General features: G+C 45.0%; 2 protein-coding genes across 2 annotated transcripts; one reads left to right on the top strand and one right to left on the bottom strand.

The window, feature by feature from the left end:
• Positions 1 to 3,765: 3,765 nt before the first annotated feature.
• On the bottom strand, positions 3,766 to 9,261 carry cmpk (cytidylate kinase). Its single transcript, XM_064338325.1, has 6 exons — positions 9,007 to 9,261; positions 6,918 to 7,064; positions 6,649 to 6,801; positions 6,296 to 6,372; positions 6,055 to 6,151; positions 3,766 to 5,106 (listed from the first exon to the last, which is right to left on the bottom strand). Exons 1-6 carry the CDS (start codon positions 9,148 to 9,150, stop codon positions 5,065 to 5,067), a joined length of 660 nt encoding a protein of 219 aa, XP_064194395.1. The 5' UTR covers positions 9,151 to 9,261; the 3' UTR covers positions 3,766 to 5,064.
• Positions 9,262 to 10,303: 1,042 nt separating this feature from the next.
• LOC135256502 (protein FAM78B) lies at positions 10,304 to 14,995 on the top strand. Its single transcript, XM_064338324.1, has 2 exons — positions 10,304 to 11,589; positions 12,294 to 14,995. The coding sequence occupies exons 1-2, from the start codon at positions 11,261 to 11,263 to the stop codon at positions 12,814 to 12,816; spliced, it is 852 nt and encodes a 283-aa protein (XP_064194394.1). The 5' UTR covers positions 10,304 to 11,260; the 3' UTR covers positions 12,817 to 14,995.
• Positions 14,996 to 15,713: the final 718 nt, after the last annotated feature.

Raw genomic sequence — 15,713 nt, 5'->3', positions numbered from 1 at the left:
ACTGCAATATATAGCTATAAAATATTTTATTTGGAGAATGAGAAAATATGAAAACATCTCAATTGATTCAGGGCTGTAACCAGGACCCCAAAATGACCAAGGTCATGAAACTCAAACCCTTGGATGGTTTTGGGTATGGTCTTGTTCGTTTTCTGGTTGTTCCATTACTAAAAAGTGTACATTTTGTTGAGTTTGAAAAGTTAAATAATACAGATGCAGTCACCTGCTATATAAACCTCCCATCTGTCTTTTCATTGATTTTTGAGTCCCTTGTGGAGGTAGAATGCCTGTGAAGTGCTGTAGGTTTAAAAAAAAATCATTTTCTATTAGGTGTCTTGAAAATGCTTTTTAAAGGACACAGGCTCATTGTCCTCAATGGTGGTTATGACCATGAATCGATTAAGATACAATTTGATATGTCATTTCAGGCAACCCTATGTACCATTATCTTTTTTTTTTTTTTTGCTGTTTAAGTACAATTGTTTATCAGAAGAATCTAAAACTCCTTCCCATTGTGCAGAGGAGTTTTTCTGAATGTGGTTGAAGGTTTAATTTAGGAGTTTTTAGTAGCCTACTCGTTAGTGACCTACTGACTCACTTTGCTAGCCACTTCTGTAGTAACAATGTTCTACCAATAGAGGCTAGCAAAGTATCCTTAGCCAAAATGAACACCTGTTCCATTCTTGTAGGAAATCCTGTAGTTGAAGAATTATTAAATACTGGGTGCAACTGGTTTTGATAATATACTGCAGGTGGTTTCTGATTGTTTTTTATACTTTCTTCACTCTAGTGTTTCTTTTGCGCCTCTACATCATGAAACCTATGCACTTGTTGTACGTCGCTCTGGATAAGAGCGTCTGCTAAATGCCTATAATGTAATGTAATGTAATGTAATACTTTCCCCACCCCTTTCTTTCACATAGGAGCATCCAATCAGCAGTCATTGTTGCAACATCAACAATAAATTTGAGAGAGTTAAGACTAGCATGTGATCTCCAAAGCATTCTGTAAGTTGAGCTCATAGGGGTTGGTGGAAGACATTTAATGTGCAGCTCAACAGGTGGAATGTGGGCCCCCCATTGACCGGCAAGGGTTGCTAGTGTGTGGTGAGTTGTTGTTATCCAAGCCCTCCCTTCCCTTGGCAATGCCAGAGCTCAGTGTGCGTTGTCCTCCAGGGTTGCTGGGCACTCTCTGCATTGACACAGTCCACATAAGGTAACAGACCATGGGCCTATCCAAGCAATTTAACAGTCCTTCACAGGAGTCTGTGATTGCATTTTTCTAACAATCATTTCTTTTTCACCCTTTTCTCTTATTTGATCTACAATTACAAAAGGACTTGTTTTACAAAAGGACAATTACAACTCGGAATTGTTCTCTACGCATTAGACTTATAAACATAGTGCGGCAAGTTTATCATTACTTGGTAAATGGCGCCATCTGCTGGTTTTATGCTAGTACTAGTATTTTATGGTCAACGTTCTGGGTTGCCAGGTAAACGAGTCACTGACTGTAAGTGACTGTAACCTTGCGTTCCCACGACGACGTCCAGCGCACCCTTCGAACGGTGCTGCTCAGCAACTAATCATTTTTCCCAGTGGATGGATGCATATTTATTTGTAATATAGTGCTTAATTTATCTGCCTCCAAAACAACTAAGATCTCGTTTTATGTTCTAATTTTTACTCGTTATAAACACGCAAATGCACGTGTAAATAACAGCTTTTGGAGATGCTGGAAGGTGTATTTCTGTAACTTCGCTTTGCTGAGCTAATGTTGCTTCCGTCTGCTGCCATTCACAGAGGTAGCATGCAGCCGTAGATGGTCTAATATTTTGTAATGGACGCACAGGGATGACATTTTTATCAACGTTATCATCTATGAGTTAGCCAAAAAGCAAATTTCACAAAAAAACGGACCCATTTCTTTAATAAAATTAGCCTATATTTGTATTGTCAGACATCCATTTCACCAATCGATTCCCCAATAATCTTTTGTAATGCGATGGCACTTTAAACAGGGTGTTCTAAATTGGAAATAGCTACGACATTGAATGTCTAAACCCAAATGCTCTCCAAGGCGTGCACTCAACAATGTTTCATAATTTCATACGAAGTCACACAGGGAGATCCATTTTCATGAAACCACTTAAATGTGAGCTTTACTAATTTAATTTGATAATATAATCACAAACATGACGTGGAATATCCTGAGTCGTTCTGAAATAGCACAGCAGTTACAAGTGTAAAAATGACACCTTACTGAGCAGATACAAAATCTGCTTAACATAAACATCACTGCTGTGCTGAGTAAGCATGGCAGAATGCTCATGACTCCCTTCCTCCCCAGACTCTACAGCAGACCTCACTGTAGTTAGTAGCTTGTTCAATGAGCCTGCAGTCAGGCTAACGTCAGTAACATGATTTGAGCTCCCGCAGGTCAGCATAACTAATAAGAAAAGGGAAGCACTTGAAGTCTGAACTAAAGAAGAAAAACCCAGGTCCAGTTCAACAGCAGAGTAGGGGGCTGCTTGGGTGACTCGTCCTGCAAAGGTGCTGTGCTGGTGCACTGATGGGCCCCAAATCCAGACTGTGCCAGTGGCAGCTTCGGCTATAATCTCGGGAGCCAGCCACGACAGACAGTGTCTCGCTGCACACTAGCGAGCCTTCCGGGTGGTCCAGGCACCCGCAGGTCTGCCTGTCACGCGGCACATGAAGTGTCATCCTTCGACTCGTGTCTGTGGGACTCTGACTCACAAACCGTGGTGTGATTAGTGACACAGCATGCTTGAAAAGCACATGCTTGTCTGCACTGTTGTTAGCAGCACATGAATATGGTGCTGTTAACGAGATGCACACACAATCAGCTATAGCTGTAGCTATCAATGACTTTTGCAGGTTTCAACATTGTCTGGACCAATAAGCATAGCTAGGGGGCATTCAATTTAGTGTGCATGCATCTCTTGTCTTCATCAGGCCTATACCTCATACCTCCAGTACCAGGACCAGAGACTGGACAGGACATCTTTCTCTCCACAGTGAATGAGTATTACTCATAGAATCACTTCTTCCAAAGCAAGGCCAGTACACGGTTATTCTGTGTGGACAGCACCACCTTCAGGATGAGAGGTTCAACAACGCTGCAGTTCTTCATATTGATCCAGTCGTCTGAAGGTGCTGTCGCTCTCAGAAATAGGGCACAGCACAGAGACAGCATCTATACAGGCTTTACTCCTAATGCATTTAAGTATAGGTGGTACAAATTCAATGTTCCCCCACATGCTGTTCAACTGACAGATGGAAATCACTTTTAAGCCATTAGTGCCCAAACTGCCATTTCAGCTGCATTTCATTTCACTTGGGCATTTAGCACAAGCTCTTATCCAGATCGACTTAAATGGATTAAATGTATTTATATGCCATCCATTTATACAAGCTGAACATTTACTGAAGCAATTCAAGTAGCTCGTTCAAGGGCGCAACAGCAGTGCTACATTTGAGCCACAAGTCCAGGTCCCTAACCAGTATACAGAGTTTGATGTGGGCACAGGCATATTAACATACAGTCAATACACACTGACTTTGACTGATGCCAAAGCAGGAGGAGCCGTATAAGCAAATGAGGCTGGTTAGTTCCAGTTTGGCACCAATAAGTGAATGCATCACAATCTTAAATCTCTTAACCCTGAGTGAGCACAGGCCACACACATGACATCATCACCCTACAGTAGTGCAAGATTTTAAAAAAGGAAGCAGGGAACCAATGTAGGAGGGAATAATATATTTTTACATTTCAATTCTTCCTTTTAATTTTTTGTTCCTCACAGAAATAAAAACAAATTCAAGTTTAAGTAAATGGTCCTTTTTTCTGGCAAATTTTCATGATTTTACAATGACGCATGAACATGAAAAAACGGTTTTCAAACTACATTTGTACACTTTTACTGATGACTGAAGTTACAGCACCAGAGACTCTGCAGTAAGGGAGGGAGTGGAGGGAGGGAGGAAGAGAGAGAGAGCTGATAAACGATGCAGTACTGGGGGGGGGGGGGGGCAGTGGTGCAGTTCAGTATAAAACCAGATCTACAATTACACAGAGAACAACAATGGTATAATGCCACAACGTACATTAATTAAAAAAAAATATTTATCTGGTCACATCATGACAACTGTGAAAATGACCAATGTCTCACTGATCAGAGGTATTTTTAAAAAGACAGAGGCTACGGCAGAGACAGAGAGAGAGAGAGACAGCAAATGACAACTCATTATTGAAACACCACAGGGGACGGAATAGCTATGTTAACAGAAGAGGTATGGCTCTCTATTTGGGGGTCGAGAGGAGGCGCTGCAAGCCACCAACAGCTCGCACCTCTCTCAGTGCGGGGGACCCTCTCCTCCCACAGGGACTCTCTCCAGGGCCCTCCTCCACCTCCACTCTGACCACCACACAGCAGGAGGTCAAACTGCTCTCTGTGTGGGACATCATTAATATCTGCAGACAACTCGCAGCTCCCTATAACCGTTGTGCACAAATGTAAGGTGTCATGTTCATTCTCTCCACACACACACACAAAGACACAGACAGACAGATAGACAGACACACACACACAGCAACTGAAGCCGCACAGCTAACAAAACAAATAAGCTCTCTGCAGTATCTACCTCCTACTGCCATTTAAACTGAGTATCTGTCAAGCTCAGAGACAGTCTAAAAAGTAAGTGCTCCTACATAACTACATAAGCGTCCAAGAAACTGTTTTCCACAAGTCAGCCATGCCCACTTGTTCCTGCCCATAAGTTCCTAAACAAAGGACAGTGTACATTGTGGGGCAGGGTCCTCCAAACCGCCAATCCCCAAAGGCTCTACACTCCCCACCCAACATAGCCTGCATTTTTACAAAGAAATATATTTCAGCATATATATGTAAACATATAGAGTATTGCCTAACTGTGACTTGAATTCTGTTAAATCCAACAGTGGTAAAACGAAGCCTGAGGGGTCCTGTCTTTGGCTGCTTGGATGGCCAGTTGGGCTGGGGGCAGGGTGATACTGCGGGGGGCTCTACCCTTCTTTGTCCAGGATTTTCTTCACATCAGCAAACACCTGGGGGACAGAGACACGGCACGAGTGAGAGCAGAGGAGACACAGCTGTGAATATCTGCAACTGCCAGCAGGGGTCATTGTGCCTCCTAAACACGGAAATACACGGAAATACACTACCTCTGACTGTGACCTGCCCAACCCGTTCTATCGTTCGCTCTGATAGATCCCGCATTACATTTCTGTCACCGTTCAGTCTACCTTAACCATACCTTACACCGAGCCGGCAAGCGGAGGATGGGTCCCCCTCTATAGCCGGGTTCCTCTCAAGATTTCATCCCACTGGGGAGTTTGTTTTTTTTTTATCTCAATTGCTCACTTTTTGGGGCTTCAGGCCATGTTTTTGCCCGAATTTCTTTAGTATTTCCACTGTAAAGCATCTTTGTGACAGTGTCTCTAAAAAACACTATACAAATAAAATCGAATTGAAGTGTGTACATGAATGTTTGTGCGTGAACGTGTGTGTGGTGTGCGCGTGTGTGTATGTGTGTGTATGTGAGCGTATACCCTGTGTGTGGGTGTGTGTATGCATGTGCATGTGAGCGTATACCCTGTGTGTGGGTGTGTGTATGCGTGTGTGCATGTGAGTGTACACCCTGTGTGTGGGTGTGTGTATGCGTGTGCATGTGAGCGTATACCCTGTGTGTGGGTGTGTGTATGTGTGTGTATGTGAGCGTATACCCTGTGTGTGGGTGTGTGTATGCATGTGCATGTGAGCGTATACCCTGTGTGTGGGTGTGTGTATGCGTGTGTGCATGTGAGTGTACACCCTGTGTGTGGGTGTGTGTATGCGTGTGCATGTGAGCGTATACCCTGTGTGTGGGTGTGTGTATGCGTGTGTATGTGAGCGTATACCCCGTGTGTATGTTTGTGAGCGTATACCCTGTGTGTGGGTGTTTGCGCGCACGCTCGTACAGCAGCGCGTCCCTGGCCGGTCACGTCAGCGCTCACCTCGTCCACGTCACGGGAGGCGTCCACGCTGCGCACCTTCCCCTGCTTCTCGTACAGCTCGATGATGGGCCGCGTCGACTGCAGGTACGTCTGGATCCTGCAGCAACACAGGGTCACGTTCAGGCTCACCGCACAGGGCCCCGGCAGGAAGCACAGACACCCCATTCGCCAGGCTTTAAGACAGCAGGCCGCACAATGCAGACAGAGGAGATGGTTGCCAGGTTGAGAGGGGGGGGTTTACCGTTTCTCCAGACTCTCTCTGTTGTCGTCTGTGCGCCCACTGCTCTTCCCCCTCTCCAGACACCTGTCAATGCACACCTGCAGAAGAAAAGCACATCCACTGCTCAGCACACAGCAGTAAGTCTGATCATCCAAATCTTCAAGTAGTGTTACAAAAAATGGCCCGCTAAAATGGTTGTGTTTGATTGTGTGGTTTAAATCATAAAGGTCCTCTTCCACCTTTCACCTGAACTGCATGCACCACAAGATGTCCCCCAAGGGGATGATGGGAGGTGAAGTTCTGAGCACCACAAGCATAAGTATCCCTTCTCCCCTCTCAGTCTCTCACGACCGCTACCCAGAGCCTTGAATCACCTGGTTACCGCATTCGAAGAAGAGAATGAATCTGACGTCGGCCTTGCCGTCCATGACCTTGCTCCAACCCTGCAGGTTGTCCTGGTTACGGGGAAAGCCGTCAATCAGGAAACGGAACTTCTCCTTGTCCAGGTTCATGGTCTCCTCCATGGCCTGGATGTAGGGCACAACATAATAAATTATTATATATTTTAGTCAGTGTGATAAAATATTCACACTGCCTAATAATGCCACAATGGATACACACAAAGATGCCCTCCACTCCATACCTTCCTCAGTAGGCTGATAGTGATTTCCACCGGAACTATCTTGCCCTCCTTGATGTAGCTGTCAATGAGCTGTCCGACCTCTGACCCTTCCCGACTCCGTTCTGCTCGCAGCAGGTCGCCTGCCGACAAGTGTGTGTAGCTATAGCTCTGTGAGAGAGAGAGAGAGAGAGAAAGAGAGAGAGAAAGAGAGAGAGGGTATCTGTGACTACTTGACATGTTGGGCGTGGGAGGCTGTATTAGGGGAAGGCCCAAGCCATAGGCCCACAGTTGGAACTCATCCAAGAAAAACAATGGGCCTCACTCACGAAAAGTGTACAATCACATTTGATCGTAAACTGTAAGATTTCGGCATTCATCTTTTTTTAATCTTATCTACATTTGTTCATAGCCGTTTCCTTATGCTAATCACATAAACAGGATTGCACATAAACTTTACAGTAAGCATTCGTTATTTCATACACCTGGGATAAGCACACATGTCATGAATCCCATATTGGTATTTCACAGGAACATTTTTAAGCACAAAAGTAAGAATATAAATCTTAGTTTCCTGAATAAGGCCCAATGTCTGCTTTAATATGCAGGTTAATATGTGTGAGCAGAGGCTATAGGTCATTCTACCAAATGGGAGCCTTTTGGACACAGTGCTGTCTGTTTTTCCACGTTTCAGTTCCCCATCTTTTTGAGATTGTCATATTGGCTCAGCTCCTGTGGATTTTGAGCAAGTCTGACCCCCACACCATGACAAACGTCAGCCCTGTTACCATTACTCACACAATTGTTTGACATGTTTGTGGAGGCCAAAAGGAACTGCCCAAGATCCAAAGCACCGCCCTCATCTATGAAATATGGCGGCGGGGGTGTTATGTTTCGGGCACGTATGGCTGATACAGGTACTGGCTCACTTTACTTCATCGATGATGAAACTGCTGATTGCAGCAGAATGAATTCTTAAGCGTACAGAAGCATATTATCAGCTCAAGTTCAAGCAAATGCCTGCAAAAAAAAATGAGGCCACTAGCTCCTGAAACAAGGAGGAGTTTAAGACTGCTGCAGTGTAGGCCTGGCAGAGTATCACCAGAGAAGATACTCAGTATCTGGTGATATGGGACAAAGTACTAAACGTGACTACTTTTATTTACATAACATTAATATTTCCCAAACATCATGGTGTCCTGAAATAGCAGGGCTATGTATAAAAAGTGCTGTCATTCCTACATGGTGAAACTAAACTTGAGAATGTGCACTGTAACCACATGTGAATTGTTTGATTAAAAATCTACAACTATGGAGTACAGAGCCAAATCAAGAAAAAAAAGAATACGTCATTATCCCAAACTTTATGGAGCTCACTGTATATAATCATTTATAACATTACTCTTGAATAAAGTCTTGGTAAAGATTTCACCAAATTCATAATGAATTATATCTGAGGGATATGGTTGGGTAGAATGCCCCCTATATACTTTATACTGTATATATTTGAGGCTCAATTCTAGATAATGTCGAAAGGCAAATCTGTCATTAACAGCCAGTGCTGACTGGCATTTTGAATAATGTGCACACATTTGAGCTTGTGTGCACTAACATTTCCCTTCCTCTTACACCGTTCTGAAATTCGAGAGAGACAGACACACCCTCTTAATGCCTCATTTTGTCCTGGAACCTGAACAAATATGGATTACACACCCATACCAAGGCAGTCACTTTGGTTACACCCAATGTACACGTACACTATCGTGGAGTGAAGTGGTAAATGTTCTTTAAAAGTAAGAAATTATACTCTCGCTTTACAACTCGTGGAAATGTATCCACTTTTAACTTGGCATTTCATTTAAAAACCTGGTAAAGAACAGAGCAGTGATTTCGCGTTTTCCTTGTTTTCACAGAAAACGTCGGGACACAATGAGTTGGCACTGAGCTAACCAGCTAACGACCGGTCATGTTTGCCGAAAGTTTCTATATCAAACCGGTAAACGGCCAGTTTCACGATTTAACGTTATCAAATTATCAAGCCAAATAAATAAAGTAAAATTCATTAACAAGCCTGGCCCTATTTACACATTAGGCTACTCTCTTTCCGTTTTACCTCCACGATTTTAGCGCACTGGGTTCCTTTCCCGGCACCAGGCCCACCCAACACAAATACAACCTGAGGCTTCATGGCGAGAGGTACTCGGTACACGGCCTTCGATACCTTCTTGGATAGAGTACTAAGTGCACGGAAAAGCATACAGTGGAATAAAAAAAAAGTAAAACAATGTCTGGCAACTGTCCTCTACTTTCGGTCTGACTACATAGAAGGATGAATGACCGGTTACTGCGTGTCACTAAGGACGTATGCGTGACGTCACATCCGTTTTAACATTCTTGGCAAATAAGAGAAGATTTGTTTCATATAGAACCCGCCTAAGAGTGGGTGTGTCAAAACCAACCTAACAAAACTCCGCCCACTACGTCTCAACATGATTTGTTTGTGAAAAATAAATTGCCTGCAGTCATTCAAAACGTCTGTTCAAAATAACATAGCTTCATTTTCGTTTGTTTTTCCCCAAACTTCAGTACAGTTTAGAGTTTTATGGTCTCATATTAGTTCAATAAATAAGGGTCTCCTTTACTAGTGCAATGTAGGCCCTACACACTGCAACAGCTAGTTCATGTCAGGTAAAATCTTATTGGCTCTCACATTACCTCCGCAATAAAAATTGCAATAGTGCAATTTGTCAACTCCAGGAGTTTACTTCAAACTAAGTCTTATTACCGCTAAACAGTATGATATGTGAAAATACTCTAAATCCATTTTACTGGATTATATGGAGGTGACATAAGGGTTATGTACAATGTGCCAGATAGTCAATCCTGTATGAACTCGAGAAACAGCCTCATGATTTTTAGTTATCCATTCAAATTAAATTGAAACTAGAAACAAGTTAGAATAGATGTTTAAACTGTTCGTTGTCGATATTTAAAATAAATTATAATATCATTGCATTTCCTCGTAAGAGAGACGATCATATGCAATGACTTTATCGCGTGGTCTTATTTGTAAGATGAACTTCAGTTTTTTTTTTTTTTTTTGTAGGTCTAAGCAGTTTCATTCAACTAAACCTGATTAATGATTTTGAACTTGATGTAGGCCAGTCAAGGGTTCTCAAGCTGTAAGAATTTCATTGTTTTTTTGTAGGTAAATGTTTTATTATGTATTTTTATCTATTAATCATAATATCATTTGAAAATGTTTATTTTTGACGACAACGAGTATCATGCAATGATTTGCACGTTATTTGCAGACATATTTTTTGTCTTGGCAAGTGGATCTTCTAAGAAGTGCTGGTCATTTCAGGGGGATACACGACTGCATCATGCATTTTATATCATCCAACGCGCGCGCCCCCGCTCGCGCACTCTCAGCATCAGCACCAAGGCGAGACTGAACAGCGGCCGTCAACGAAGAAAAGAGCCTTTATATTATTGGCGACATTGTAGCTTTTCTTAAAAATATGAACCGTACCTTTTCGTCAGAGGGGGCAGGAATAAAATATCACTGATTACCCTCCTCCTATCTTCTTATTGTTCGTAGCGATTTGTTTTTTGGTGTTATTCTCGCAGCCTACATTGGCTACAGTGTGCAATAGGCTAGGTCTAGCGTGGATTCCGAAATGAGCAGCTCGCCGAGGATAGGGTAACACCGAAATGAATGACACTGCAGCCATCGATTGAGCTATGATTCTACCTGCAGAAAGGGTTTTACAATGAGCCGGGTTCTCGACGCACTGGCAGCGGGCATGATCCATTGTGTGATTTCTCGCCGCTCTGACCGGGCGAGTCCCTTCATCCGAGGGCGCAGCATCACAACACACACGAGCCACCCTGACAAAGACATGGACACGTCGCCTCTGATGCCCCCGTATCCTCTTCGCTATTGAAATGATAGCTCAGGGCAGAAAGACGAGGATCAAGGGGCGCAGACCGGCCGCCGGACGCGTGGATTCCAAGGGGAACCGTGCTGGACACATGCAGCGAGTTCAGTCCAAGGACACCAGTATTGCTTTTTCAGGGGAGAAGCTCGGAGGGCAGCGCCGCACACAGACGCAGGCATACCGGGAAGACCTGGGAAAGGGGGCCGGTGCTCCTTCCCCCAAACCTCCATCGTCATATATTGCCCCCTGTTTTACTGCTCTCGTGTGATCATAACATTGTCTTATATTGTGTTTGTGTACCAATGCAAATGTATGTTTCTTTCACACGTACAGCTTTTAGATCTTTATTTGATCTGTTTAATCCATTGACATCAATTGGCTGTGTGTGGTTGTGGAACTGACGGGTGTTTCGATTTGGGTGGAATGGTGACCGTGTTAGGACTGCCCTCCCCCTGGTTGGTTTCACTGACGCTGACACTAACCGCAGTCATGGGCTGCATTCAAAGCATTGCTTGCAAATCGCGAGTCCAGCGGGAGAACATCGTGGTGTACGACGTCTTGGCCACAATTGACCAGTTCCCGACGGCAATTGAGGAGGACTCGCCCATTGTGCTGCGCTACAAGACTCCGTACTTCAAGGCCTCGGCCCGGGTGGTGATGCCGCCGATTCCCCGCAACGAGACATGGGTGGTAGGCTGGATTCAGGCTTGCACACAAATGGAGTTTTACAACACCTACGGTGACATTGGAATGTGAGTTTCCTTCTACCCTATACACGCACACGCACATCATTTCCCTGTTTCTCCATCAGCCACATCCGTCTTTTATTTACATGTGAGGTGCTGTAGGCTGGTACTATAATAATATTTGTATGAGAGGACTTGCTGTACTCTTGAGAAAAGCAATTACGCTTGATTGTCACAGTAAGTTACCTCTGGAAGTTGTGCATGTTCTGTAAGCAATAAGGTAGATATATGTAGATATATTAATCTAATGAGAGCGTAATGTTAACTGCAGATGCTGATTATGATTTTACATATATTAGAATATTACCAAAGACACAAGGAAATGGAATGTAATATGAAAGTGTGTCTTTGTGTGTGTATGTATGAATACACTGGACACCTGGAAACCTTGTTTTTTTGAGAGGTGACCAGCATATGTGAGGGGTGGGTCAATCAAGGCTGGGTTTGAAGAGTTCATAGAATATACATCAGACAGATGGAGCTGATCTGAAGAGACTGTCACTATCACATCCAGCCATCAGACACAGTTGCTTGATGAAAAATTCATTTACAGCTGACACAAAGGCTGTTCATCAGTGATAGGTGCAAGGAGGCCTGGCTGCTTGAGTTATGCTCAGTCTCTGTTCTTTCACTGAGGCAGACTGTGAGGGGCTTTGACTGGTCACCCTTAATGGGGAAAAATAAGCTCTGACCACTCTGTCCTGACACAGGTCAAGCTGGGAGTTACCAGAGCTACGTGAGGGTCGAGTGAAGGCCATCAGCGATTCTGACGGCGTCAGTTACCCCTGGTACGGCAACACCACGGAGACGGTGACCCTGCCAGGCCCCACCTCTAAGCCCTCGCGGTTCACCATCAGCATGAACGACAACTTCTACCCCAGCGTGACGTGGGCGGTGCCCGTCAGCGACAGCAACACGCCGCTCCTCACCCGCATCAAGAGGGACCAGAGCTTCACCACCTGGCTGGTGGCCCTCAACGTGGCCACCAAGGAGAAGATCCTGCTGCAGACCATCAAGTGGCGCATGCGGGTGGACATTGCCGTCGACCCCTCCATGCCACTGGGCTCCCGGGCCTCGCTGACCGGCCGGCCGCAGCAGGAGCAGCCGCGCGTCCTGGCGCGCATGGAGCCCATACCCCCCAACGCTTTGGGCCGCCCCAACGCCAATGACGCGCAGGTGCTGATGTGGAGACCCAAGAGGGGAGCGCCGCTGGTGGTCATACCGCCTAAATAAGAGTCACAAGGGGCCCCCCGCAAAGGTGCGGGGACAGGAACTGCCCCAGACAGGAGGAAGCTTGCCTTACATGCACATCGTTCCAGAGACCTCCTTTCAGTCTGTGAGCGGGAGCAAAGGTTCATGGGAGGTGGGATAGGTAATGGGAATCTGCCTTAAATTTCCTCTGGGCTGATTGCAGAAAGGACTGCTCTTAAAGAGTGTTTTACTACTGGACAACCACTGGTCTTGCATCACTGGAGTAGCCGGATTACAATAGACCTGGAATAATAATAATCCGTAAATTTCATCTCTGCTGACACATCATTGGGTGAGCCAGAGAATACACTGATTTTGTCAAAAGTGAAGAGGAGGAATCTAGCTCAAATTTGGGGAAAGCATAGCAGCATAATAGCTCAAAGTATGAGGTCTGGCTGCAGGGTGTAGAAACCTGTGGCTAGAACTCTGACTATAGCCCCAATGTCAGTCTGTGCACCCGGCTTCTGTAAAATATTATCAGTGAGTTCAGACCAGATCAGTAACCCCAAGAGCTTCATTACTTCAATCCAACTGATCCTGACACAAGATCCATCCAGACCTGACTGGTCAAGGACATAGGTTAGTTGGAGGCAAAAGGGAGATGACGCAACCTTCTTGCCCAGGTTCTTCAGGTAGACTCTTGGACACTCAGTAGAAATCTGTACGTCAGTAGGAGAAGCAAGGGACGCACAGGGTGATAATGACATGTAAAGTCTGAAGTAGTATTTCACCTTCCATTTGAGGTAAATTGAAGCAAAATATAAAAGTGCTGTATTTATGCATTCTCTGCACCATTAATCATGTAAACAAAACATTTGGACAGATAAGGAAGGTCAGTTGGTGGATCTGACTTTGGGTTCTCCTGGGTGGTAAAACATTATGCAGTTATTTCTATAGAATTCACAGAAGAATGCCTTGGAATTAGCAGGCATACATTTTTTATACTATTATTCAACAAACAAGGCATGCAACCAAGATACATTTTTTAAACTAATTCTACACATCTGGAGATTTCATTCTGTTATTCTTGGACCTTGAGACTGAGTGAGTAGAGTTTAATGTCATTCCTGAGTGATACAAGGATGCTAATTTTAACTATTAGTGTCTATTTTCAGTTGGCTTGAAGTACTAACCATTTAATTTCTATTTTAAATGCAGCTTTCTCTACCCTAATCAGGCTTGCTTGCCCTGATTCACATGACGTTGACCAGGTCTGAACAAAACAACATTTTAAAAATGTAGAAATGGCTGACCATTTGATGTGCCTACAACTAGACTAGCATTCAATCTTCACCCTGCAGACAAAAATGTTTACAGAGAGCAGCTATACTGACAGCAAACACTGAGGTGAGGGTAGACAGAACACACAGGCAAAGTGGAGGAGACTGGTTGTGCCGATGGAGGAGGAGGAAAATGGATGTGTGGTAGTGACACAGGCGGGGCTGCTGGCTCAGGAATTCTAGCATGTCTGAGGAAGACAGGACAGTGGGAGAGGAGGAGACACAGAACAGTCTCACTGACCCAAAAGGTCCTGGCTGTAAATGCCAGAGCTACATTGTCCTGACACGCAATCTTGTCCATCTTGTCTTGTCTCTACAAATTAATTTAGGCTCACTTTGGTAAAATTAGTTTAAACCCCCAAAACAATTCCCCAGCCCAAAAGTTTCAGGCTAGTTTACAGTATATGATTTTGAATGCCACATCAATTGACATGCTTGCTTTGGACAAGACTGCTTTTTCTTTTTAGAGATCTGCCTATCCTCTCTAAAGCTGCTAATTACCAAGGTAGAAATCACACAGGCCTTCTCAAAAGGAGTACCAGAACACTCCGATTGAGCTCTGCTCCCCTTCCTGATGTAGCCTCCTTTCTTTACCTCTCATCATCCCGTCCTCTCCTCCCTCTCATGCCTTGCCCCTTCTCTCCGTCTCTCGACGAGTCAAGCCAAAGCTACTGTATGAACGCGGACATCACACAAACACGGGGAGATAGCAGCCATTAGCGCTCTGAAGCTTCCAGGGGTCGCAGGGACACGGTGATAAAAGGAGCACCTGCACCTTGGACGGCAGGCTTCGCTTAGCGCACATCAGTCATCACACCGCTCACCACCCAGCTGTGCTCGTTACCTAACGAGAGGCGGTAGCACGCGGCGGCGCGGAGGGGCACGGGCGGCAGAAGCTTGATGACACTTAGGACTGGCGCGGTGCTGGACTCGGCCGCGTCCACACACTGAAGGAAGGACACGGCGGCGCAAACGAACAAGCCTTTCCTTTGCTTTTTGCATGCAAACGGTTTTTGAGCATAAATCAGGTCAAATAAAATGTGTTTTGAATGTGAGCGCTGAGGTGTCGTCTCAACCCTGTCTAACCCCAGACGCGCCGCTTGCTGGGTAGCGCGTTCAGCTAAAGCACGGGTGCTCAGCGCACTTCTTGTCCTGCAGCCCCGAATCCGCAGCGGTGCCCATCCAGAGAGGGAGCCCTGTGAGGCAGAGCAGCTCCCCGGCTCATTGTCCTGCCCTGATGAATCGGGCGCCTGCAGCCTGGATCAGTTTTCAGCACCTGAAACAGTCCTTTGAGACACGTCTGTGCAAAGTGTGAACAGAAACAGCTGGTGACGTCACACGCTTCATCGGAGGGCACACTTAACTACTTAACTACACTCTTCCACATTGGCTATGGAGATGAGCATGGCTGTTTTTGGCTGGCCACTCCAAATTGGGGAGGGAGCATAATAAACATCTAGAAATTAAGTATCCCAATCAGTGCTCTGCTTGTTTACCTTCAACTTCGTTGCGACAGGAGTGAAAGATAGGTACCTTTCTGTCAGACTGCCATATCCGAGCTGCCTTAAATGTGAACGGGGTCCACCCACCACCTATTCA

The sequence above is a fragment of the Anguilla rostrata genome, chromosome 6, assembly GCF_018555375.3.
Source record: "Anguilla rostrata isolate EN2019 chromosome 6, ASM1855537v3, whole genome shotgun sequence".
NCBI classification, from domain to species: Eukaryota; Metazoa; Chordata; class Actinopteri; order Anguilliformes; family Anguillidae; genus Anguilla; species Anguilla rostrata.
Note: the sequence above shows the minus strand (reverse complement) of the source record. Positions and strands in the feature narration are given on the sequence as shown.